Below are 27,780 nucleotides of genomic sequence, written 5' to 3' on the forward strand. Positions count from 1 at the left end.
ATTTACTTCCATACAGGAAAGGGAGTAAGCTATTTTGCTATATGTGTGCCGTAGGCCTGGCCTATACTTAAAAGTTAGGCTGCCATAGCTACAGCACACAGGGGTGTGAAAAATGCTGACCTACTCCCCAGAATAGTTGTGGCTAGGTTGCTGGAAGAATTCTCTGTTGACTAAGCTTCTCCTGCTCGGAGAGGTGGATTATCTGCAGCAATAGAACAATTATTTCCATTGCTGTAGGAAGTGTCTAAGCATAGCTATCGCTCCATAGCTGCTGCTCTTCTTTTAGCACCCATAGTCTAGATATGGCTTCATACTGATATAAGTGTGTTCACTCTAGGGGTTGTGGTGTGACTGTGGAGGGGCGGGGGCAAATCTAACTGAAATAGCTATAGCAGTATGGAGAGTGAATAGACTAGGTTTTGGCTCTGTCTAGATGGGGTGTGTGTGAGGTGGTGGTTTGTTTTGTAAAACATGTTGGTTAATACATTTTAATATGATTTCCTTAATTATCACAAGGGTCAGAACTTTTCATGCAAAAGCCAGCACCTTTGGCACCCGTCATGCTAGTTACAGTATTTAATCAGAGGGACTAGTACCACCCACTGAATTGTCACAACCATTTTTTAGAAAACATCTGGGTGTTCAGTTCTTGTCCAAGAACTGACCTGTTTGCCTCATTTGTGTGAACTGAAGGGACTACTGCCCAAGGTGGTATGGCTGCAAGTCCTGTTACGGTAGCATAATTGTGCTTGATGAAATGAGATGGCACGGGAGAGCAGATCCATACTTGTTTACAGTAATGCTTCCTTCAGTGGTATGAAAAACAGGTGTGTCTTGTGGTGGTGGTCATAGGGTGAAATGGACCTAGAGAATTGCCCAGGGTGGCAGGGTGTATGTTAAAATATGAAGTCTGTATAAAACTGTTTTAATTGAAATAATGCCTAAGAACGAAACTTGCTTTCTTCCTTGTTTTACCTGGCCAGTGCAGTAACTTGTGAGAGAAAGAAAGCGAGCGTTCTCTTTAACTGGAGCCAGACCTGCAAACTCACCACTAATTACTAGCTGTTCAAATACTTCTTGTAACCAGCAGTAATGGGAACTCCCAATGCAGTCTCCCAAGTGTGGTAGGATTTACAAGCAGTCATGCTGAGTAATAGAACACCTCTCTAGGGTTTCTTTCTTTGTTAATGCCAGGCCTCAGGGCAAATATGGACAGACTGAAAGCATTTTTATTTAAAGATCCATTTGAGTTCAGATGGGGTTTATATGGCTTTTTGTTAATGTTGTAAAACTGCTTTTTAAATCGCAGTTTTCAACCCCATTGTAATTATCCTAATTATGTCAGCTTCTCCTAACACTGATGTAGGCTTTGTCCATCCCTATTGAATTCCTGAACTTTCCGTTCCCTTGCCCTTTTACAGTCTTCACTCTCAAATATTTGTGTTGCTGCCATTACTCTTCCATCTTAGGGAGAGTGATTGTAGCTCCCCTTAAAATCTGAGGGATTCAAAGCAGCCCATCTCAATTTCCTTCCCCAAAGCCAAAAGCCCTCCCTGCCTCCAGAGTACTCCTGAACCCCATCAGCCTGGGAAATAATATTTTATAATAATAAAAAATGTGCACTTCTAAATTACTGTACTGTACCCTGTGAGTTAGATAAGGAATATAATCCTGCTCATTCTTCCATACTGTATTGACTAGTGCAATGCTAATAGGAATAAAAGTATTTGTTGATGGCTCTTGAAAGTACACAGAGCAGTTCTTTTAGTTCAAATAAATAAAAGGAAAGGTCTTTCCCATTGTTGTAATGGTCACCTATCTGAGTTTCAGACTTCAAGCCTCACTTGGCAAAATAAAATGATCTGCTCAGTTCCACTATATCATTTTGGTTAGAAACAGTTTTCCCACCCCACATCTCCCCTCCCCCATTTTGTTTTTTACATTTACTGTCTGTACTGTGTCAAAAGGAACCACCAACACAGTGTGGCTATTTCGAAGGCCTATCAGTTGAGGAAGATAAGGGGGTTGTTTGGTTGGCATGACCCCCTAAATGCTACTTTGCAGGTGCTGGGCTGTGGAGAAGTGTATATTTTACATTTTGTCAGCCCACGAGGGCAAAAGTCCTGCTTAAATTGGAGTCAGCCGAAGTGCAGTGTTTGGAAATGAGGTCTTAAGGCAGCCATGTGACCTGAACTCTGGAACTTGAGTAGGGGAGGGCAGACGTACATGTGTGTGTCCTGCCTATATCATCAGCCACTCCTGATCCGTGGAGTTCATTTCTCAGGAAATGGAGAACCCATTATCGTGCTGAGACCCCTGTGGGAGCTTGTGGTTTGACCCAGGTCAACAGTTTAATGAACAGTTCTGGTTAATAATGAGTGCTGCAAGTGGCATACTCCAAAGTTTCAGGAACTGCTTAGACAGCTGTCTGAAATGGGACTTTCTAATTCATGCTGTATTTCAGATATTACCTAATGTTTATAGGAGATGAAAATCCCCTCTTCTAACTCCTTTTTAAAAAAAAAAAAAAGTCTTATCACACTTAGTCAATCCTCTTATAATTCTATTGGGCCTCTCAAAGTGCATCCCAAGGCACTTTGCAAAATGAATTAAAATGAACAGCTCATATATTGAAGAATAAGCCAAATTAAACAAATGAAAGAAGAAACAATATTGGCATTGCAAACTGACTGAGGAGGGGAATTCCAGATCTAAAAGGCACAATGAGAGAGTTCTGAAATAGTCTTACAGATGGTTAAGAATCACCAACAAGCTGCCACCGCTGGAACTCAAGGCATAACTTGGACCAGGAGATTGCAGTAGAGAGCTAAGATGTGCAAGCTAGGTTTGGCCTATTGTCTGTAATACTGGGATCATAATCAAGAGCCAGTTTAGTGAATTCTTAATACATAGTTATTCTCTATTCTCTGTTAATTTTATTGACAAGCACTATTATAGCAACACCGTTTACAGGTTTCTTAGGTCAGGTGAATCATAGAATTGTAGGACTGGAAGGGACCTCGAGAGGTCATCTAGTCCACTCCCCTGAAGTGTATTGAAAACACCTGGTATAGGTAATAACACTAGCAGCTGGATACAGCACCAGTTGAAATCTGTGTAGCTGTCTAGCAGAGTTCACACAGGGCTGGGGTTAGTGACCAGGGCTGGGGTAGGTGGGTGTTTTGAGGCTGTCATCTTGTTCAAAACGTCAACTTCCATTTTTAAAAAAGATGCAGTGATTCTTAGCTGCTGTGGTTGCTAATAAAACCTTTAAAATCTGACCTGGGTGTAGTCAGTGCAGCAATGCCCAAGTTTGCAGAGAACCTGATACAATCTCTGAGAAGGATGAGTTTCCCCCACTCATCTCAGCAGAATGATCACTCAGATGCCCAATGATGATTTAAATGTCAAACATTAACTATTTCACTGTGTTCCTCAAAACATGTGAGAAGGAGAGGGACTGTCATACTATGAAGAGCTGCACAGTCTGTTTTGGTGCCATGAGTGGGTGGCACTTGGGGGAGTTCCACAATTTTATTTTTCTTCTTCATTATGACCCATGAAGTCAAAAAGCCAGAGGGGATCAATCAAACCCAGTGTGTCAAGATCCCAGCAAGGGCAGTCAGGACCAAGGGTCAGTGCAGAGGAAAAACAGAGGCTGGGAGTAGCAGAGGAGTTTGTAGTCCAGTCCAGGCCAGGGTCAGTACCAAGAGTCAGAGTCAGGAGGCAAAGTCCAAATCAAGCTGAGATCAAGCCAGAAGTTCAAGAGCAAGGAGCAGGAACAGTCATGGCAGCTACAGAAGATCCACACTGTTGCCTGGACACTTCCTGGAATGCCCGTGGGTTTATATAGGGCAGGGAGCCAGTCGGGAGCTATGGGACTGCTGTATGTCAAACCCTTGAGGTGGAGCTTTCTATGGTCTGTGTTCACAGCAGGTCATGGGAAGTGGAGCGCAAGTTGATTACAGCTGCCACTGGGTAGCAGCCTGGAGATATCAGCTGCCTGGTAGCTCTACAGGCCTTGGCTTGGGCTCTAGGGGCATTCCCTGACCTCCGAAACCTTTGTGGAGTATGGTCTGTTCTGGTGGTGATTGTAGGGCCAAATGGCTTCCAATGGCTCTAGTAGCTGGTGCTCCTCCCTCTGCTGGAAGCTTTCTGCAGGCTCAGGCAGACATTTAATCTGTTTCAGAGCTTTTCTTCACAACCACTAGAGCTAGAATTTTTATTTTGTTTGTTTTTTTTTTTTTTAAGGAAAAAAAGCTCAGATTCTGATGCCCTAGGCATGTGCCTCTTGTTCCTAAATTGTAATCCAGCACTGTTCATGGGTGTATCCATGTGTCACTGAATGGGAGCCAAACCCAAGGAGCCCAGCAGAATATGCAGTCATATTTTGAACATCTGTGAGTGGCATCTCCATTGGGTGGAGCGTGGTGGAGTGCTGCTACTGCTTTTCCAGTTTGGACCAGGAATCCATCCAATAAGGCATCACTCTACTAATGTCTGAAATTAGCAATGGAAATCAGAACTTCATTATTGGACCAGAGTATGGAAACGTCTTAATTCTAACTTATACATTTATCATTATGATGTTCAAAGTACAAAATTGGGTCATGCATTACACCTCAGGTTCTGTAAAACTGATACAGTATCATCTTCGGCACAATCCTGTGTTCTGAATATGCAGTCCTTCTCTTGACTAATCCCTGTACTGATACTGAAGGAGTCTGGCATGCTCTCCTAGTTGGGAAGTGCTGTTACTAGCAGTAGATGTAGAAGTGCTATCAGTCAGATGTGAGTGGCTGAAGGGAATTTGAAAAAGGAAGAAGCATAAGAGAAGACACAACTTTACATCATAGTTTGCACCTTGAAAAGTTAGTTCAAGCATTTGGAAGTGGTAGGAGCAATAGGGGAAGCAAAGCTTTGTGACCTGAAGTCATCATGACTTTAAACAGAGATTCAAAAGATTTTTGTGACACAGCATTACAAACTGCCAGGGTTAAGAGCACCAAGGCTAGTTCAAGGAACTCGGACAGTAAGGTGAGAGGGCAGACTATCAGCATAGTTGACCGAATAGAACTTTAGCTATTGAAAAATGGCTGCCATTGAAGTTGTAATCTTGTTTCCATCTTTTTTGTTAGTAATTTTTAACTCCTCTTAAAAATAAACTAACGTCTTTACGGGACAGTTTTGGGGCATAAACTAAATGGCTTCATGTCAGCTATTAACTACACTAGCCTGAGCTTGGGTCACTGGAAATGCCTGCTATCTTTGTTTTCCAGGTGTGTAGGTGCTCTTGGGCTAAGGGAGGTGGGCAGACTTTAAGAATATCTCTTTTTACTCAAAGTAGGATTCCATACCTCCTCCAGCAAGCTCCATGTCTTTGCTTGTGCATGGATAGCCATCCACCTAATAATGTGTTAGTGTTGCTATTTACTCTTCAGTTACCCTAATGTTAGTAGTTTGACACTGACAAGGGAAGAGGAGCATGTTGTAAAATAAGCATGTTACTCTTTCTTACATATAGGAAATGTTGTCTGGTGATTGAGACGGGGACTCAAGTCAGGACTCCTGAGATCTAGTCACTGTTCTGCTGTTGAGTTGTTTGCACACCTTGGACAAGTCACTGCTTCTCTCGTGCTTTTATTTCTCAATCTGGAACACATGTATGATGCTTCTCTTTTTTCACAGAAAAGTTGTGAGGCTTAATTGATGTTCGTAAAGCCCTTTAAGATCTTTGGAAGGAAGTGCAAACCATTATTGGGAGTTGTGACAATATGTGACTTTTTATTGTGGGCTTGTTTTCCATGTAGGTATGCTATTCTTTGTGGCCAGTTCTCGGAACATGAAAGTATTCAGAAGCGTATTCAAGCTGGGTATGTTTTTAAGGTGAGTAAAGAGCAGCTTCTTCATATATGCGAGTTACTGAGAGCTTGCTTCTAGGGTGGAAAGCAAGGAAGGTTGGTTTGGAATTTTATGTGCTAAATTATAAGAATCTAATGGAGGGATTCAAAAGTAGGTGGCCTGAATTGTGGAAGAAAACTACAACAGTCCAGTCTCAGAGTTGACCTGTGTGAAATGAGTGAGTTGTTTCAGTCCAGTTTTTACTCTGCAAAATCTCCACACCGCCACTACTTTGTGAAGAAGTTAAGGATTGAATGGACATGGAAAAAGAAATATTTCACCCTTAGTAGCAGCCCCTCTGCTTCCAGGCTAAGAGATGTTGGCAGAATAATCATAGAATATCAGGGTTGGAAGGGACCTCAGGAGGTCATCTAGTCCAACCCCCTGCTCAAAGCAGGACCAATCCCCAACTAAAGCATCCCAGCCAGGGCTTTAATGAGAGGGAGGCCTGCACTGTTGATGCCCAAGCTGGTAGATGAATACATAACTTCAGTTTTGAAGGCTGCAAAAACAGCATTTTTTTGATTTTACTACATTTGCTTAAAATAGAACTTTTCCAACCATGATTTTTATTTAGCAGTGGCACTTATGTCACTGATTTCCCCCTCTCCCCCCCCCCCCATCTGTTTATGGGCTACAATAATTTTATCATAAGTTAATTCTGTGTCTTGGCTCTGGTTTTCTTTAGGAACATGTTGATAAAGCAATTGCCCTGAAACCAGATGACCCCAAGTCTTACTATCTTCTGGGCAGGTGGTGTTACCAGGTAAATAGCTTTCTTCAGCCTGTATTCCTGATTTCCATGGTACAGTATCCTGGATGTTCTAAATCTTATTACTTTTTTCTTCTCTGGAAGATGATCTTCCATCTGCATGAAAATGATGGGGAATTCAATCCAACAGCCATAAGTCTTAGGGGAATTCCATTCAGTTGTTGAATTTGCATATTGCATAAGAAAACCCTAATACACCCTCATAGAAATGGCCTAGTTTCTGAAGCTCCCTGTTTGTATATATAGATTGAAAATTATCCTTATGGGAGGTCCAGGGCTTCCTATATTCAGTCCTGGAACAGTGCTAAGAAACTGTGACTCAAGTGTGATATACTTGAAGTTCAGAAATCTCTCATGCCATTAGGACTATAAATGAATGTTCTCATATGATTGGCATCCCAGCTTGCAAATGAGATAATGCATAATGTTTAAGGCCTGCCGGGGTACAACATACCTAACCTTAGAATCTGTTATTCAGATTCCCATGTAAGTTATTCTTCCACTTGAATACTTGTGATTTATGCAATCTTTCTCTCTAACCGCTAGAGCTATAAATCAATGCCTTCTACTATCTTACCACTTGGAATCCAAGCTTTTAAACATTTTTTCAGAGCAGTTTCAAGCAGCTCATGAGGGAGGGAATGTTGAGTGCAAATGCTTTCAAGACCAGTAGATATTCCTGAGGGAATTCTATGCTGCCCCCTCCCCCCCCCCCCCCCCCCCAAAAAAAAATTCTGTGCACAATAATTTAAAAATTTGCACATTTTATTTGTCAATTAATAAACATGGATGCTCCAGCATGGCAATGGGGAACATAGGCCACTGGCTGCATGGAGGTAGGAGATCACCCTGCAGCCCCCCAGACATAGATTGCAGTGAGGCTTCATCCAACCCTGATGCAGCGCAAGGGCCGGGCCTGCCCCAAAGGTCCATGTCTTGGAGTGGGGGAGGAGGGCTGCAGGATGATCTCCCACCTCCTGTGCTCCCCACTGCCATGCTGGAGCCTCCACATTTATGTATTGACAAAATTTGCAGAATTCTAAAATATTGTGCACAGAATTTTTATTTTTTTTGATGCAGAATTCCCCTCAGGAGTAGCAGGTGAAGCAATTCACCAGGATTAGCAACCCTGCGCCAGGCACACCAGGTGTGGAATGGCTTAGTGTGGGGTGAGAGAGTTCTGTGGGGGGCAATCAGGTGGCTCAGTGAGGGAGTACGGGGGGATCTGGATGTACGCGGGCTGGTTGGGGGCGGTTCCAGGTGCAGCGGCAATGGGACTCTGCAGGGGGGTCCAGGCGAAGGTGGTTGGGGCTCAGCGGGGGTGGTGGTGCTGGGGGAGTGGGGTTTGGTGAGATGGGGGTCCACGTGCAGCTGGTTGGGGCTCAGTGGGGTGGGGATCCAGGTGTGGGGGGCTGTGGGGTGGTCCAGGTTCATGGAGGTTGGGCTTGTGGGGGTTTGAGCGCAGAGGGGCTCAGCGGGGGGTGGTCTGGGTGCAGGGGGTTGGGGCTTGGCGGAGGGGTGGGTCTGGATGAAGGGGGATAGGGCTTGGCAGGGGGTAGTCTGCAGGGGTGGGAGTCTGCATGCAGGGAGGTTTGGGAGATGGGAGAGCAGCTCCCTACATAGTGACCTTTCCCCCTGCTTCTGAGGAGCGATGGGGGTAGGAAGTGGGGTCTGAGGGGTGCAGATTTGGGGAGGTTTCCAGGAGTGGCCCTGGCCCAGGCCCAGACCCAGCCGGACATATGCAGGGAAAGTGTGCTGCTCATCCTCCCCCAGCCCAACCAGGACTAGCAGCTGAGCCCGGTGCAGGGTAGGAACCACCAGCTGGAGTGAGGCTAGGGAGGTCTGGGTTTGGGGGGGTGCAGCTCAGTGGGGTCTCTGGGTGCGTGGGGGCTCCAGATGCAGGGGTGAGATTTGGCAAGGTGGGGGTTCGGGTGCAGGGGGTTTCTTGTTGCTGAGGCTCGATGGGGGGGGGGGGGTCTGACCTGGCACTAGCCAGCGTGTACTTCTCGCCCCCCCCCCCCCCCCCCCCCCCGCCACTGCTGCAGTGATTTACCTCTCCACCAGCTGCTCTGGGCTTCCAAAATGGCAAGCCCTTGCTGCTGGAGAGCGGCGCATGATCGTTCTTCCAGCTTTCCTTTGCTTCCCCGTCAAAGTCATTTTTCTGCAGGGAAGCAAAGAAATCTGCATGAATATGAATTCTGCACACAAACAGTGGTGCAGAATTCCTCCAGGAGCAAGCAGACCTTTTCCATGCACTGGTCCAGGACTAGTGATCAAAAGTGGGGGAGTAGGATCCATGATATTAGAATACAATTGGCTAGATTTCTTTTTAAAATAGAGCTTGGGGAATGGTGGCTCAGTTTGGCAAGGCCAGTTGTTCCTACTGTTAAAGTACTTGCCCTTTGCATCAGTTAAGAGCTTTTGAAGTACTTGCTGTACCTCTTCTTTCTTACCATGAATATTGAGTGAAAACTATTGACTTTCTTGCCTCTAAGCTTTGGTGGTAATGATTACATAATTCTGCTCCCCTCTTTTTCCTCTGTATCTCTGGCAGATAAATGCAATCACTTGCTAAAAGTAGTGCTTTCACCCTGAAAAAAATCCAAATTCTGGATAGTTTCCTGCCCCGAATCAGCCCTTTAATCATTGCAGGGGGCCTGGGAAGTGGAAGAGAAAATAGTTCAAGAAAAGCACTGGCTGCAGACTAGCTCATGCTCTTTCTTTTTCCCATGCTTTACTCCAGTAAAAACAAACCACCTCCAATCTCTTAAGCACACATAAATGTGATCAAGGATATTTCAGGGCTGGCCAAGGCTCCTGCCTGCAGTACATCTCTGCATGTATTGCCTCTGCTAGATAGTGTTGCAGGTATTAGAAGCGTGTTGGTTGCTTTATAATTCTCAAGAGGGCAAAGCTTGGAGTCAAACACTGTCATTCAGTTTTAGTATCTATAAAAAGAAATAAGTTTGTTGTGACCATCCATTCCTTCATTTATGAGTTGGAAGTACTTTGCTATTGTTAAAAGTGAAATCACATTGACAATTCTAGCTGAGATAATTGGCGTACTTACTGCAGATGGGCTGCTGAAGTGTGGCTAACCTAGTTCGATTTTTGATATCCAGAAGGAAACTCGGCTCGAAGTCCCTTACTCTGCCTGTACTGACATTCACACTCAGCCATATTACTACTCCTTGTTCTGTTCCCCCATCTGAAGGCTTGATCCCAATATCTACTGTCTGCTGTCTGTGCTGTCGGTATTTCAAAGGAGGCCCCTTTCTGTCTACTTATCTGAGCATCCTGTCTCATTGTCCTCCTTCCTGTCAAACCCAGGTCCTGTGTCATTTAGCTGTAGTCTGTCTCACTGCCTGTGATGTTTAGGACAGAATCTCTGGTTACAAAGATTTTGATCATTTGACTGGCACCAAGAAAATTACCTTTTCTCCTGGAGTTGCAAAAACATTTCTCCCCTCCACAGCATTCCCTTAATAGTCTTGATTTCTGCATATTGTGAGAGTTCTACAGTGAGGAAGATGTTCTCTGAAATAGCAATTCCTTGTTCTATGGAATTATAGTAGAGCGTTGTATGGCTGCTGGAGGCTTATTTCAGGTGGATAAGAGAGTTGGGAGAAGGACAATGAGATTTCAGGGAGTAAGTACTATAACTATACTGCTGCCTGCTTTTCAACTATCCCCATGGGTACATATCACCTCAGGAAGGGATGCTGAGATAAAGTTCCTTGACACCTTAAATGACTGTTTCTTGGAGCAGCTGGTCCTGGAACCCACAAGAGGAGAGGGCAATTCTTGATTTAGTCCTAAGTGGAGCACAGGATCAGGTCCAAGAGGTGAATATAGCTGGACCGCTTAGTAATAGTTACCATAATATAATTAAATTTAACATCCCGGTGGTGGGGAAAACTCCACAGCGGCCCAACATTGTAGCATTTAATTTCAGAAAGAACTACACAAAAATGAGAAGGTTAGTGAAATGGAAATTAAAAGGTACAGGACCAAAAGTAAAATTCCTGCAAGTTGCGTGGAAACTTTTTAAAGATACCATAATAGAGGCTCAACTTAAATGTATACCCCAAATTAAAAAACAGAATAAGAGAACCAAAAAAGAGCCACTGTGGTTAAACAACAAAGTAAAAGAATCGGTGAGAGGCAAAAAGGCATCCAGTGGAAGATAAATCCTAATGAGGAAAATAGAAAAGAGCATAAACTCTGGCAAATGAAGTATAAAAATATAATTAGAAAACCAAAAAAAATTTGAAGAACCGCTAGCCAAAGACTCCAAAAGTAATAGTAAATTTTTTTTAAAATACATCAGAAGCAAGAAGCCTGCTAAACAACCAGTGGAACCACTGGACGATCGAGATGCTAAAGGAGCACTCAAAGACAATAGGGCTATTGCGGAGAAACTAACTGAATTCTTTGCATTGGTCTTCACTGTTGAGGATCTTGGGGAGATTCCCCACCTGAGCCATTCTTTTTCTGTGACAGATCTGAGGCACTGTCCCAAATTGAGGTGTCATTAGAGGAGGTTTTGGAGCAAATTCATAAAGTAAACAGTAATAAGTCTTCAGGACCTGATGGTATTCACCCAAGAGTTCTGAAGGAACTCAAATGTGAAATTGCAGGACTACTCACTGTCATCTGTAACCTATCATTTAAATCAGCTTCTGTACCAAATGACTGGAGGATAGCTAATGTAATGCCAGTTTTTAAAAAGGGCTCCAGAGGTGACCCTGGCAACTACAGGCCAGTAAGCCTCACTTTAGTACCGGGCAAATTGGTTGAAACTATCATAAAGAACAAAATTGTCTGACACATAGATGAACATAATTTGTTGGGAAATAGTCAACATGGTTTTTGTAAAGGGAAATCATGCCTCACCAGTCTACTAGAATTCTTTGAGGGGGTCAACAAGCATGCGGACAAAGGAGATTCAGTGAATATAGTGTATTTAGATTTTCAGAAAGCCTCACTAAAGGCTCTTAAGCAAAGTAAGCTGCCACGCGATAAGAGGGAAGGTCTTCTTATGGATTGGTAACTGGTTAAAAGATAGGAAATGAAGGGTAGGAATAAATGGTCGGTTTTCAGAATGGAGAGAGGTAAATAGTGGTGTCCCCCAGGGATCTGTTCTGGGCCCAGTCCTATTTAACATATTCATACACGATCTGGAAAAAAGGGGTAAACAGTGACATGGCAAAATTTGCAGATGATACAAAACTACTCAAGATAGTTAAGTCCCAGGCAGACTGTGAAGAGCTACAAAAGGATCTCACAAAACTGGGTGACTGGGTAACAAAATGGCAGATGAAATTTAATGTTGATAAATGCAAAATAATGCACGGTGGAAAACATAATCCTAACTATACATATACAATGATGGGGTCTAAATTAGCTGTTACCACTTAAGAAAGAGATCTTGGAGTCCTTGTGGATAGTTCTCTGAAATCATCCACTCAGTGTGCAGCGGCAGTCAAAAAAGCGAACAGAATGTTTGGGAATCATCAAGAAAGGGATAGATAACAAGACAGAAAATATCATATTGCCTCTATATAAATCCATGGTATGCCCACACCTTAAATACTGTGTGCAGATGTGATCGCCCCATCTCAAAAAAGATATATTGGAATTGGAAAAGATTCAGAAAAGGGCAACAAAAATGATTAGGGGTATAAAACTGCTTCCGTATGAGGAGAGATTAATAAGACTGGGACTTTTCAGCTCGGACAAGAGGCGACTAAGGGGGAATATGATAGAGGTCTATAAAATCATGAGTGGTATAGAGAAGGTAAATAAGGAAGTGGTGTTTACTCCTTCTCATAATACAAGAACAAGGGGCCACCAAATGAAATTAATACAGGTAGCAGGTTTAAAACAAACACAAGAAAGTATTTTTTCAGGCAACGCACTGTCAACCTCTAGAACTCCTTGCCAGAGGGTGTTGTGAAGGCCAATACTATAACGGGGTTCAAAAGGGAGCTAGATAGATTCCTGGAAGGTAGGTCCATCAGTGGCTATTAGCCAGGATGGGCAGGAATGTTGTCCCTAGCCTCTGTTTGCCAGAAGAGGGGATTGGGTGACAGGGCATGGATCAGTTGATGATAACCTGTCTGTTCATTGCCTTTGGGGCACCTGCCATTGGCCACTGTCAGAGGACAGGATACTGGGCTTGATGGACGTTTGGTCTGACCCAGTATGGCCGTTCTTATGGTGTTGGTGGAAAGCTTGTCTCTCGAGGTCTGCGTATATATGGTAAAGGCATACTCTGGTACAAGACTTAATCCCCCAATTTTTTTCTTTTCGGAGGGGGAGAACATGGGTCTGCTCTGGTGTGCAGGCGAGTCACCAGAAACAGATGTGGTTATAATAAGGTGATGGTCAGATTTTAAACAGTCCAGAGAGCTTCCTAGACAGAACCATCCAGTTGCGGAGACCAATTTTATTCTGAGCCATATTTGTGTCACTGTTAATCATCCAAAACTGTAAAATGGTGGTTGAGGCAGGGGGGAGAAGGAATGCAAGTTCTGCAGATGGATTGATTTGTGTACTTGGGCAGAGTCAGCTGATGTTAGCAAAATGGGTTTGTACGTGACTTCGAGGTTGCTGCAGATACTGTGGATATGAAGGTGTCCCTGTATGCTTTGCATATACTGTGGGAATTCCTAGGGATGCATGCTGGCTACTGACTTCCTTGCTGATAGTTTAATGTTACTGTTTCTGTGCAGATCGCTCATCTGGGATGGCTTGAAAGAAAGACTGCTTCTGCCTTGTATGAAGCACCCCCTACAGCCACTGTCCATGATGCACTGCAGAACCTTTTAAAGGTACTAAAATCTGGGGGGCAAGGAAACTGTTACATTTATAGCTCTAATACTTAAATATTGCTGGAGACTGTATGATATGGATCAGTTAAACATACTATCCTGATTTGGACTGTACTGGTATATAGTGCTTTTGAATACTGTATGAAACTATTACTCTACAATTTATAGGCGGGGCTGGCAGCACTGCCTATTAAGGTTGCCCAACACTTCCTATTATAAGATCCTGTTTTTCAGTTGCTTATAACTCTGCTGGACTGTAACTTTTCAGGCTGAAATTTTTCATGCTGGGTATCTGCCTCGGGAAGAATTTTTTTTTAAAATGTCATCCAAATATGGTCCATTAATTTCTGAGAACAAGGCTAGGGAAAAATGTATTTGCCCATTTTAAAAAAAAATCTGATGATTTTTGTGTTTGACAAGCGCTCTCACCCCCATGTTTTGGAGCATGTTTTGAAATTTGGCAAGTGGTGGCCTTGGTGTCAGCGATGCCTTTTGCCATCCCTTTAAAAATCTGTCCAAATGTATGTTCTAAACCTTTTAAAAAAAAATCACAGTTTGCACAGGCTTGGACTTACTGGAGTTTCATAGCTAAAAACTTAAGATTCCATCCACCACTCTGAGGTTGTTCCAGCTTGGGATTGAGCAGGACTTTTCCTCAGTTGCAGATCTGGGCTGCTGCAGGCTGGGTCAGTTCCGGGTCCAGCCACCAGAACAGAGCAAGGCAGACTGCCTCTTTTGTGCATTCATTGTCCTTCATTGTCCCCTCCTCACTCCCCAGCTTAAGCGCCATGGAGGAGGAAGCTGCCTCATTTGAATGAAGAAGGGACAAGGGCTTGAGCTGGTGGAGTGGGTGGTAAATAGTTTGGGCCCATGAGCCTGGGAGATGGAGACTGGAACTGGAGGCTGGTAGGGTAGTGGGAAGAAGTAAGTTTAGAAGTTGGGGTGGGGGAGATTGAGACCCATGAGGGAGGAGGAGACACATCTGATGAGTCAAAAAATTGTGTCAGGTTTCAGAGTAACAGCCGTGTTAGTCTGTATTCGCAAAAAGAAGAGGAGTACTTGTGGCACCTTAGAGACTAACCAATTTATTTGAGCATAAGCTTTCGTGAGCTACAGCTCACTTCATCGGATGCATACTGTGGAAAGTGTAGAAGATCTTTTTATATACACACAAAGCGCTTTGTGTGTATATAAAAAGATCTTCTACACTTTCCACAGTATGCATCCGATGAAGTGAGCTGTAGCTCACGAAAGCTTATGATCAAATAAATTGGTTAGTCTCTAAGGTGCCACAAGTACTCCTCTTCTTTTTAAAAAACTGTGTATTATCTTGTAATGCTTAAGCACAAGGGGGACGAAGTAGGCCTCCACAGGCAATCTTAATTCTGCTGTTTCCTAACTTTTGAGCTCATGACTTTGCAACCTTATTGTTTTTTTTAGTGTGTAATATTAGAGTAGGACATAAACATTGCTCATTAAATCTCAGGCACTTTGTGGAAATCCGAGGGGTGATCTATTCCTAATTAATCTAAATTGATATAAACTACTCTTGGGGGGATTGCACCAATTTAACTCCATCTGTTTCTAAACAGATAAAAGTTAAATTGGTGCACAAACTGTGTGTAAGTCAGCCCCATGTGTTAAAGGCAACATTTGTTTGAGTTGCAATAAAAAACTGTTCAAATTGCGTCCTTCTGAAATCCTACTGAATCCTCCTCTTTCCTCCTCTGTAGGCTGAAAAGCTGAGCTCAGGATTTTCCAAAGCAGGAAGGGTGTACATTGCTAAGGTAACCAGTCATTTCTTACACTGGAACAGTTCATTTTGTTTTCTTCAGTCCATATGCTTGTACAATATGGCGTGTATGTAAAGCATTTGGAGATCCATGGATTATAGATGCTGTAGAAATGCAAAGTGTTCTATATAAATATAGTCACTGATAAGTTAATATTGTGTGTTTTTTACAAATGGGCAAGGACATAACAATTCATCTGGGGCAGGAGGATATGGAACTCTAAGCTGCTCTTTCTTTGTTGGTTATTTTGCCTTTATAGATCTTCCAACGGGCACTCAGATTACTTTACGCAGTTTTTTTTTTTTTTTTTTTTTGGTTAAAAATTAACATTGTTAACTTCTGAGCCAAATCATTTGTTTACTGATCCTCACATTTAAGCTGTGTGCAAGAAGAGAGTCCCGGAAAGAGTGAAATACCCAGTTTGACCTTCTTTTTCCAGCATGGATGGCAATGATTAAACAGACCATGAATGTGTTGGCCTGAAGCAGAGGATTTGCTGATTTTGTTGTTGTTTGTGTTGAGGGAAGAAATTGTTTTTGAATCTTTTAAATGCTAAAGCTGATGCTTAGTTCCTTTGGCCTCCTGTTGGAGTCTAGGAAATATTTAAAGCCCAAACAGCTTTAGTAACAGCAGCCAGAGTGGGCGTAGCAAAGTGTAGCTGTAGTCATTTTCTGTGAAATCACTGTATTCCCAGTTCCCAAAGATAGTAATTTTTATCTGGGTAGCGTGCTAGTTTAATGTTGGTTTCCCAGCCTGGAATTTATTAGCATTTGAAACTAGGTGAAGAGTTTATTTGACAAGAAAAGTGTTTTATGAAACCTTGAAAGTTGATCTCAAACCAGGAAGGGAGCTAATAGGTGCTTAGAGGCCCTTGCACCTACCACAGTTCTGCCTTTGACATACCGTGTCTAGCTGTATGTGCCTGTGTAGGAATGGAAATTATGTATCCCATTAGATTAAATTTCCCACCCACAAATGAGCATCACCTTCTAGTTTCCAAATTCTTTTAGTATTTACGACAGTGAAAGTTCATGTAGGTATTTTTTCCCATTTGCTGCCACGCCCAACCTGTATCTGTGCATATTCAAAATCCCCATCTTTCCTGTATGCCCCTTTGAAGAATAAAAACCACCACCACACTACTACTTCCATGTTTGATAGAAGGGGGCAGCAACTTTTGCAGTCCCATAATTGGAAAATCTTATGGTTTACCTTAATTATTCAGCTAACATTTTAAGAGTTACAGGAAAATTTCTCATGTAGGGCTTTAATGTGGTTAAATTGTAACCTCCTGTCACAGATCCACAGGATCTGCACTATGCCCCAGCTTTTAAACAGTCTCTTGGAGGAAACCCTCCAGTGTGCCCGACCTCAAGGAGTCCCACTTTTCCTTCAGGATAGGCCCTGCAGCCTCACTACTTCCTAGACTGAGCCTCTGGCTTCCAGAACTTCTGCTTCACACTGTGAGCTCTGTTCAGTGAATCCAACTGCGAGAACGTGTCTATACTACAAAATAGGTCAACTTACAGCCACGGTAGTAATTTCTGCGGTTTTTCGTGTTGACACTACCCTCCTTCTGTCGGTGGTGCACATCCTCACCAGAAGCACTTCCAGCGACTCAAGAGGGGAAGTGTAGGGGCTGAGATCTCAGGCTCTTGGGTCCCCGCAGAGCTCCTTGCCAGGAGCCTGGCTGCCGCTGGGACTCTCAGCTCCCCGTGGAGCTGCCTAGCTGCCACCCAGGCTTCGGGCAGGGAGCGGGGAGCCTGGCAGCTGCCTGGGGGGAGGGAGGGAAGCACTGGGAGCCCAACCTGGGCACCAGCTAGTTAGCTCTGCAGGGAGCTGAGAGCCCCCCACCTGCCCCGGGGTGACTGCACAGCTGAGAGGCGGGGGGAGGGGAGTGTTACAGCAGGGAACCTACCAGCATTTCTTGTCAATTTCATGGCTGTGGAGGCACTGTATGGCCCTAACTACACTGACATAAGCCATATGCCTTTCGTGGAGGTGGAGTTATATGGATGTAGTAGGGCACTTACATCGGCTGGAGCAAGGCTGTAGTGTAGATGCTGACGTAGGTTGACATAAACTGCTTTACCTCAGCCTAACTTTGTAGTGTAGACCAGGCCCAAGATAGACACCTGGTAGAGGCTTGTACAGTCTTCAGGGATGAATGAACCTCAGCAAGTATTTGCAGTGACACCCAAGCAGCATTTTCCAAACAGATTAGGATTTATTAGTCAGCTGGAACACAGCACTGGATGTCCTTAGGCTAGCACAGAGAGAGATTAAAGCATAGTCCATTCTAGGCAAGCCAGAGCAATTCACCAGCCAAGTTGCATTGAACTCCATTTTCAGGCTCTGTCTCTGACTTCCTTAGTCACTCAGCCTCTCCCAGAAACCAGCTCTCTCTTTTCCCCCACCTGACACATCTCTGTCCTTTATTCCCAAGCTGGGGTCCTGCTCAGCTTCCCTGCTGAGGGGCAGGGAAATCCTCCTCCCTCTGGATTGTTGGTTGTTAGGTGTCACTGTTCTGGTAATTGGGGTTTTCCATGGTTCTGTTGGATTGTCCACTGATATAGGTAGGCCTGGGCCAGTCCTTTTAATGACCCATGCAGTCTGCTCAAACCACACACAGGACACGCCACTCCCCCCCCCCCCCCCCCCCCCCGTGTCTCATAATCTGCCCTGAGAACAAACTTAATCCTTTCCTCCTCCTCCCTCCCCCTCCCATAGCAGTGCAAAGTATAGGAGGAAATTGTGGCACACATAAGATTCATAAAAATAGTACAGAAAATTCCTACTTTGTCATACCTCCCCATAATGACTAGATTCACTGTTATCCTAATAAAACACACACAATGTTTCTGATAGAAGTGCTTGAGTTTCAGAAGAGGAAATATTCTGAAGACACAACCTGTCAGAGAATGTGGTGGGGTCCCAATGTGCTTTGTCTCTTTCCCTATATCCCACACTGTCTTCTTGAGTTGACTATCTGATCACAGGATTTCTAAATTCACTTGATATTTAATTACTTTGAACGAAGTAGAATTTAACTAAGGGATCAAAATGCAGAAGAGGAAAAGAAACCTGCTGTGCAGTTGCTTTCTGAGACTCTGGGCCTAATGCCGAGAATTGGAGCCTTTTTGACAAGTATCAAACATGATACTTCCTGAGTTCATAAATATGTAGCAGAATCTATCCATTGACAGTTTGTGTTCCCGAGTCCAAGCTTAAAAACCAAAAAACTTATGGCCCTTAACTATTTTAAAATGTCAACTATATTTAAAGATGCCATTAAGTGTAAGAGCCTGAAACAATAGCTCTGAGAGGTGTGAACTGACCCATCAATCCCAATGGAGTGTCAGCTCTTGAAACTAATAACAAACCTCAGCATTGCTAACTTTCACTGCTGATCACTTGTAGCAACAGTCTCTCTAGATAACATGCATCTCCCACAATCCCAAACTGCCTCCCATGACTCTCTGGGAACTAAAAGTTCAAATGTCACTATCCAGCTGCCAAAGCCTCCAGCTTTCCTCCATGACAATTTCTACAAGGCAGTTAGGAGTTATGGGCATAAATATGTAGCACAAGAACGAAAATGATGGGGCAGTGTAAAAATAACTGAATTTAATTGAGAACTAAAATCAGAAGGAATTGTATACTAATTGCATTAGACACCTATTAAAAATTTGAAATTTTTATTAAAATTACCTGAAGCTTCTTCAGAATATATTGCAAACTAATCTAGAGCACTACAGAACCTCGAGGGCTCTGCTGCCGAATTTAATTCCAGCTTGCTACATAATACAGAGGGTCCAGAACATGGCTTCTCTTGCATTCAGCATTGGAAAGATGGGGTTAGAATTCATTTTAAGAAAACTTGGGCCTGCTTATGCCAATGGGATAACTGTTTTTGGTGCTGTTGAAGGTGGGGGAAGTGGGTTTAGAAAGTCTGTCAAGTTTGACAGTAGGTCTCAGAGCTTGGAATTAGATTTTGGACTCTTGTTCCTGGGCTGTTTGAAGACAAAGGTACTTGATAAAATGCCGTGCTTACTCTGGAGGTATGGGAGTCCATACTGCACACTGGCTATTTAGGTGACTCAAGGAATAGTGAGAACAGTGAGAAAAATAGGTGCTATACTTCCAGATAAGAACAAGCTCAGGGAAATGGTGCCCATATTAGGGGAGGAATAAGGGACTGTAAAACCTCCTATCAAAAATAAATTATTTATTTTGTGACATGGTATCGTTTATAGTGCTTTGTATGAAGGGGTCTACAGGAAAGATGGCAGAGTCCTGAGATTGCTGAATGTAGGTGTTTAAAAGGTGAAAAGAGCCCTTTTCATCAATTACAGGCTGGCTTCTCCAATCCCTGAGTGGCTGACTGACATCTATTTTCCTGTTTCTTGACACTTTTCATTATTGCCATTTTTCTTTACAGTGCTACAGAGACCTGGGGAATAACTCTGCAGCTGTTCAGTGGATGAATCTGGCTTCAGAGCTGCCAGTTATCACAAATGAGGTAGCAATTTCTGCTCTTTATCTCACTGACACTCCAATATGATCATGTAACAAAAAACCCTTTAAAACTTAATTTTAGATCCACATATAGACTTTTATATGTATTTGACCTCTGGGATCAGATGAGGGAACATTTATTCAATATCATTCTACCTGTGAAATTGGTAATTTGGTAAAATTTGTCACTGGGCAATTTTATGAGATCCAAAAGCAGGTAATGTAATGGCCAAGTGTTTATATGGAAATCTTGTTTTGAATATTTATTGCCTAAGCCCTTCAAAATGTTTTGATGGACTCCCATTAAAATCAGCTTTTAAACTAACAGTAATTTGGGTGGTAGTAACTTATTAAAAATTTGCAGATAATACTTATTTTATAGTATACAAACTATGTTTAAGCAGGCTTAGACATAAACTTCCTCAAACCCTATCTTTCAGCACTTCTTACTTAAGTGTATGGCAAACTTTAATCTATGCTAAAACTTCACACACTGTAGTCCACTAGTGAACTTTCTCTTTAAATTGTATGCTTTTGTGAATTTACTGTTGGTAAGAGTTGGTGGGTTGAGAGCCCTGGAGACTGAAGTCCACAGAAAGATTCAGCAAAGGTTCCTTATGCTGCCCTGCGTGTATATACCTTAACCCTGATTTGGAGAGTTGGGAGAGAGGTCTCTAAGCTCGCTCATTTTGTCTTCACCTTCAAAGATGTTCTGTCTTATCACTTTATAGTTGTCTGTTCCTTAGCACAGACACTTGCCTTTTCATTGCATGTAGTTTCAGAATGCCCCAAGTGATCAAGCAACATAATGAAAACCATTGAGTGGTTGATACTGTATCCAAGTATGGCTGTCCTAGTAGCTGTAGCAAACTAAAAAATACCAGAAAGAACAGTTGGCAAAAAAAAAAATGGAAATACAGCTTAGTAATTTTAGGTAAGCTTCCATGACTATTAATATTATGTGACATATAGAATATGTTAAATACCTCAGGCATGGGAAGACATCTGTATCTTTTAAATTTTAGCATATGGCGTGGTAGAAGATATATCTCATGCCATATTTATTATAGAATATAAATATATATGTAAAAAAAATTTCAGGTCCTTATAACTTTGATTGTTTCTCACATTTCTCTGTACGTGGCTAGCCTCTTAAAAAAGGACTATATGAGAATGGCATGGTGGGGCTCCCTGTTTAATGTTTTCCATATGAATCTTTCCAGGTTACAAGTTTAAAAAAAAAAAAAAAAAAGCCCAAAACCTGTTGGTCAAACTACTGCAAATTCAACTTGGAATTCAAAAGTTAAACAGATTTTTTTCTCTTCATTATGGGTCATGATACATTCCATTTGCAGGATCTTGCTGTAATTGTTTTGATGATACACAAATAGAATAGAATCCATCTCACTTTTTCCTATAGCAGTCTCTTTTTTGGCTTTGCACTGCTAGCAGCTGTAAAAATGTATTTTTGTCATTAAAGTAGATATGACCGAATACAACAACAAAAAAGCAGATCTGAATAACATGGTGCCTTTTTATATAGCTTTCTCATTATAACCACACTTCAAGTATCACTTGATTGCCATGCATTTGAGACAACAGATGAAACTGAACTGGTAGGCTAGTATCCTCCCTTACACTGGCCTGACAATAAGTTCACCCTGTCTACTGTGTGGGGAAATACAGTTATGGCGTGGGTATTGCCAGTTTATTACTGTTAGTCAAGGACTGATCAGAAACCCCCCAAATTACTTGTAATCAGTTATTGTTTACATCCTAATTATCAAAAATGCAAGTAAAGTAATCTAGATAAGTCAGCCAGATCTTACTCCTTCATTCTCTGTATTATTGAATAAACACTGACATGTAAGGCAACATTATAGAAGTATGCAACTTTGTTATGACAAACACAGTATTTTAAAATCTGTCATTAGACTGTGTTGCTGTAGCCGAATTATTCGGCTGGGGTTCAGGCCACAGGTCGGCAGGGAGTCTCAGCCAGCCATCTGCAACATGCTGACTTGATAGTGCTGCCACCTCCAGAGACTTATCCATTACTGCATGAAGGTACTCAGCTGCTAAATGTTGCCAAACCAAAGGGTATCAAACTGATGAATTCCAGAATGTGAATGGGAAATGGCCATATTCAGCCAAATGGGTAGCTTCCTCAGCTCAAGCTTCCTCAGCTCAAGTTCCTCTTGACAGAACTAGGATGAAACATTTAACTGGAAACAGGAGATATTCCAAAAGAATAAGTTTCAGAGTAACAGCCGTGTTAGTCTGTATTCGCAAAAAGAAAAGGAGTACTTGTGGCACCTTAGAGACTAACCAATTTATTTGAGCATAAGCTTTCGTGAGCTACAGCTCCACTTCATCAGATGCATACTGTGGAAAGTGTAGAAGATCTTATTATATACACACAAAAAGCATGAAAAAATACCTCCTCCCACCCCACTCTCCTGCTGGTAATAGCTTATCTAAAGTGATCACTCTCCTTACAATGTGTATGATGATCAAGTTGGGCCATTTCCAGCACAAATCCAGGTGTCCCCCCCCCCCCCCCCCCACACACACACAAACTCACTCATGTCAAGGTTCCTTCCCCACTCTGAACGCAAGGGTACAGATGTGGGGACCTGCATGAAAACCTCCTAAGCTTATCTTTACCAGCTTAGGTCAAAACTTCCCCAAGGTACAAAATATTCCACCCTTTGTCCTTGGATTGGCCACTACCACCACCAAACAAATACTGGTTACTGGGGAAGAGCTGTTTGGAAACGTCTTTTCCCCCCAAATACTTCCCAAAACCTTGCACCCCACTTCCTGGACAAGGTTTGGTAAAAAGCCTCAATTTGCATAGGTGACCACAGACCCAAACCCTTGGATCTGAGAACAATGAAAAAGCATTCAGTTTTCTTACAAGAAGGCTTTTAATAGAAATAGGAGTAAACAGAGGTAAAGAAATCCCCTCTGTAAAATCAGGATGGTAGATACCTTACAGGGTAATTAGATTCAAAACATAGAGAATCCCTCTAGGCAAAACCTTAAGTTACAAAAAAGATACACAGACAGAAATAGTTATTCTATTCATCACAATTCTTTTCTCAGCCATTTAAAGAAATCATAATCTAACGCATACCTAGCTAGATTACTTACTAAAAGTTCTAAGACTCCATTCCTGTTCTATCCCCGACAAAAGCAGCATACAGACAGAGACCCTTTGTTTCTCTCCCTCCTCCCAGCTTTTGAAAGTATCTTGTCTCCTCATTGGTCATTTTGGTCAGGTGCCAGCAAGGTTACCTTTAGCTTCTTAACCCTTTATAGGTGAGAGGAGTTTTTCTCTGGCCAGGAGGGATTTTAAAGGGGTTTCCCTTCCCTTTATATTTATGACACGCCCCCCAAATCTCAGCTAGGGTGAAACACTGGCTGGGATTTCTACCTGGAGCTCTAGGAAAAACAGAGTTAATAAGACACATGCATCTCTAAATATATACTACCAAGTACATAAAGACTAACAATATTTTCCACATCTCAAGGACGATTTTAACCAGTTGATTCTGGGAAACTTTCACGGGAGAGTGCATCAGCCACTTTGTTAGAAGCTCCTGAGATGTGTTGGATGTCAAAATCAATATCTTGGAGAGCTAAACTCCACCGAAGAAGTTTTTTGTTAGTTTCTTTGACAGTGTGAAGCCACTTCAGTGCGGCATGGTCGGTTTGCAGGTGGAAACGCCATCCCCAAACATAGGGGCGTAGCTTTTCCAGAGCAGGAGAGTGAGTTTGTGGGGGGGGGGGCCTGGATTTGTGCTGGAAATGGCCCAACTTGATTATCATACACATTGTAAGGAGAGTGATCACTTTAGATAAGCTATTACCAGCAGGAGAGTGGGGTGGGAGGAGGTATTTTTTCATGCTTTTTGTGTGTATATAATATCTTCTACACTTTCCACAGTATGCATCCGATGAAGTGAGCTGTAGCTCACGAAAGCTTATGCTCAAATAAATTGGTTAGTCTCTAAGGTGCCACAAGTAGTCCTATTCTTTTGCAAAAGAATAAGCAGTATATTGGAGGAATAAAACTTAATAAGAAAAGCAGGGGGGTTTCAGGAAAGAGACAAAATCAAGGACTCATGAGCATTTACTTCCCTTTTCTGAGATGGCATAAAGAAAAGAGCAGCATGCCACAAACAGGAAAACGAGGGTCTAGTAAGGCGGTCCAGATAATATTTATATCGTGGCTTTCATTTTTAATGTAATTGCACACATTCAGCCTCTTCACCCCATAAGGTAGATAGGTAACTTGATCATACTTATGGAAGAACAGAGGCAAAGAGGTGAAGTGGCTTACCCAGTTCAACAAAGAGTCTGCATGAAAGCCAAGGTTAGAACTCCAGAGTTCCTGGTACACAATTCTGTGCTTTCAGAAGTGAAAAAGAAATAAGAAGGAAGGCTTTCTCTTACTGCTTGGAAAACCTGAATAGAATTTTTAAAACAACTATAAAGACATGTATCCAGTAGGAGGAGGGATATGAGAAGTTGATTTAAAAAAAAAACAAAACCATAGGGTTGAATAAGAAAATGAAACCAAGTGAGTAACCTTTCATTTTGTAAATGGAACTGGATTAAACCCACTGGCCATTGTGATGTTTATCCTTTCTTTGCTTTCTCAGGATGAAAAACTCAAGAGGGAGATTGAGGAGATGCAAGGAATCTCAGAAGAATAAGTATTTTTTTTAAAAGCCCAGTTCTCTGATAACTGTGAACAGTACAAATTGCAGTCTAAAGGATTTCACAATCCAGATAATCTTGGATTGGGCTTCATGGGCAAACCACAGATTTTACAAAGAACTAACCAAACTGCAGTTTCAACAGCACTTCCCAAAGGAGTTAAATCTTGGCAGAGACTCACAGGACTAAACACTAATTCTGTTCATCTGCCTGCCTGTTACACCAGATATAGTCTAATGAATCCAGCGCTTGACCTGTTCAGTGCAGCAGCCATCAACTTGATTGGATTTTAGTTTTCCTGTATGCCTTTGATTTTAACATTCATCCACCTACACTTTTCAAGAAGTATTTATTGCTCAACTTCCACCAGGAGAGGACATAAACATGTGAAGTTCAAGTTGTGATGGGATCCTGTGCTCTATTTAATAAAATGTCAGAGGCATGGTTCTAGTGTGTCATGAAGGCAGGGAATCAACAGTCACCCTTAGCTACGCCTATATTTCTTAGTAGTTAGTGACAACCATTGCTAGTAGGCAGAGCTGAGAATGTCAGTCTTTCCTTACTGCTGAGCTCTTTGATTGCTCATGGCTTTTTCAGCATAATACCAAAGGCAAGAGTTCTGCTCAGCCCCTCCTCACCTCCCTCTGAAAACAATCAGTGATCCTGTTGTCTCTTTGCAAATTCATCTGACTAGTTAGTGGTTTTAGTCATCAAGGTAAAATCAGCAATACTCATCAACATATATCTAGGAGGTTAACATCATGGGACCAGTGCATCTGCTTTCAGAGACGTTCTTCAGAAATAAGAATTTATGTTAAAGAAACGTATCACTGCCATAAGAGACAAAGTGATAAAATCTTAAACTTGGAACACAAACTGGATTTTCTTCACTCATCAAAAATGCTAATCTTTTAATCCAAGTGGACACTTTCAGATTCCTTAATTGTGAAAGATTGATGTCTTCTGCACTCATCTAAACCTTACCTACCTGATGTAAATAAAGAAGTTGCAGAGGCTGTTCATTATCTTTATGAAGCACTTGCTGCAGAAAGGGAGGAACCACGTGGCAAAATTGACAGTTCAGCACAATGTCTTTCCACCTCATTCTGCTAGCTAACAAATTCAAAGTATAATCAAAATGACACTTGGGGTGGGGTGGAGAATCAAGGTAAACACTCATATTTGTTCCAGTCAGTTCCAAATAGCAGAAAGTTTGTTTGTTTGTTTTTTCTCCTCTAACACTTTTTTCCAGAGGACAACACAACTCACCTTGTTCTATGCACAGTGATTTCTCCCAGGAATCTAACTGGGCTTCCTCTTACCTTTTTTAATTTTTTATTTTAGCTGGCAGCTATCTGTGTGTGGGCATTAAACACTTTATTACATGTTGTATAATATCATGTCTGATTTGCTGTAGAGTGGGATTACAAAACCAAACATTTAAGCTAATTACACACCATCTAATAGAAAATGAGATCTGATTGCCTTTCTTAACCACATATACATATGTATTAGGGGGGCACTTTTGGGGGTGGGGGTGGGGGACAACCTTGGCTGAGTTTTCCCAGGTCCTGATAGAAATCAGAGCCTGACAATTCACCATCCTCTGTGGAGGAGGAATCGGAGGACTTCTAGATCTTTTAAGCTTTTGCTTCCCCTTTTTAGTTGTTGCTTTTTTGTTCGCTTAGAGAGCGTACTAGCTCCATCACAGCTTTGGTGAGGCCTTTTGCATCTAGCTTTCCCAAGGGCCTGAAGTCCTCTCTCAAGATTTTTGAGTCCTCGCCTGCTGGGTCGCATTCCCCCAGGGAGGGGAAATGCTTCTAGAGTCCTGGCCAAATTGGGAAGCAGGGGGCTGTTTATGAGCCCTGCTTCTTTTCCCAGGCTACTCAGGACCCATTTTAAGATGTGGGGGAGGGGATTTGTGACCCTGTAAGTCTCACTTCCCTGTTTTCCAGGCATCCTGTGGGCCTTACCCCCTGAGTCAGCTGACTGGGGTCCTCTTCATCCTTCCCAGAGACACCTGGTCCGTTATTGCAGAGTTAATTACAGCTGCTCTGGTGGGTAGGATCCCCATGCCTGTTCGACTCGTAAGTCCTGAGGGGGACTGTCCCAGGTCACAGCTGGGGGACTGTTTAGATTTCATACTCTGCTTTTTTAGGCTTCTTTGTTTTTCCTAAAAGGTGCTGAGGAGCTAACAGGGAGGTGCTGCAGTGGAGGCTCTGGGTGGGTTCCAATACCTGAGTAAAAACTGGCCTGGGGGGAGGAGGGGGCTTGGGAGGGAGAACACTGCTCACTGGTGCCCCCAAAAATTAGTCAAAAAAACCCTGTTAGGCAGATAAAAGGCAGGAGCACTGAAGCTGCTGTCCACACACTGCCATGGAGGCAGAATCTGGCTAGAAGTGTAAGTCTTCAGCAAATCTCCAAATAGTTAAATGTTATAGAAATATTCAGGTTTTGAAGGCATGGGACCTACCAAGAGAATATTCTAGTTCGGATGATGTCTGCTTGTTTCTAAATAGACATGAGAATACAATTAAAATTGGAAACTGCCAATTGAGCTAGGTGAAGTGAGATTAATGAGCACCTAATTAACTGCCCTCTTCTCCATTCTACTCCTAGGGAATCCATTCTGGATGGATGGTATTTGAATGTATGTGCAGTTGGGCCCCAGTCATGCTTCCACTCAAAACTGATGGCAGAACTCTCTATGAAATAGGAGTAGGATTGGGGTGCTTGCAGAGCATTCTTCTGTTATGTAGAATAGATCCTCAAGTAACCAAGGAGTAGATCAGCTCCTTGTATGGCCATGTGATATGCTGTAGTTCATGAGGAGACTTGCACAAACGTAGCTGTCTCATGAGGAGACTTGCACAAATGTAGCTGTGAGTTAAAGGTTAGGCAGGCAGGGATTGATGTTAATACCAAAATCTGAGAGGGTTTTTTTTCCCTCCATTGGTTGAAAGTTGAATTGAGTCTTGTGGGGTATTAGATAGAATGCCTTGAAAAAAGACATTTAAGGAAGATTGGGCTGTGTGACCTCTTTTAGCTTTGAGAGAGCTTAAATTTCTTCATTGAATGGGGAGAGGGCAGTAATGAGGTAAGGAAAGGGATGTCCTCTCCTCTTTTTAACATTTTAGTGGGAGCTCTAGTTTTTAGATTACTTCAAATGATGAATGCTGTCTTCTCTTTACCCCTTATTTTATCCCTCCATTTTTTTTGTGAACATTTACTC

At 42.5% G+C, this 27,780-nt stretch overlaps 1 protein-coding gene across 1 annotated transcript in view; it reads left to right on the top strand.

The window, feature by feature from the left end:
* Positions 1 to 26,034, top strand: part of RMDN3 (regulator of microtubule dynamics 3) — a 62,487-nt gene extending 36,453 nt beyond the window's left edge. Inside the window, exons 8-13 of the mRNA XM_074955690.1 lie at positions 5,811 to 5,886; positions 6,590 to 6,667; positions 13,411 to 13,509; positions 15,243 to 15,296; positions 19,744 to 19,824; positions 24,491 to 26,034. Coding sequence (XP_074811791.1) covers positions 5,811 to 5,886; positions 6,590 to 6,667; positions 13,411 to 13,509; positions 15,243 to 15,296; positions 19,744 to 19,824; positions 24,491 to 24,544 — 442 coding nt within the window. The 3' untranslated portion in view covers positions 24,545 to 26,034. The remainder of the gene's footprint in view (positions 1 to 5,810; positions 5,887 to 6,589; positions 6,668 to 13,410; positions 13,510 to 15,242; positions 15,297 to 19,743; positions 19,825 to 24,490) is intronic.
* Positions 26,035 to 27,780: the final 1,746 nt, after the last annotated feature.

Source organism: Natator depressus, chromosome 6 (assembly GCF_965152275.1).
Source record: "Natator depressus isolate rNatDep1 chromosome 6, rNatDep2.hap1, whole genome shotgun sequence".
In the NCBI taxonomy this organism is placed as follows: Eukaryota; Metazoa; Chordata; order Testudines; family Cheloniidae; genus Natator; species Natator depressus.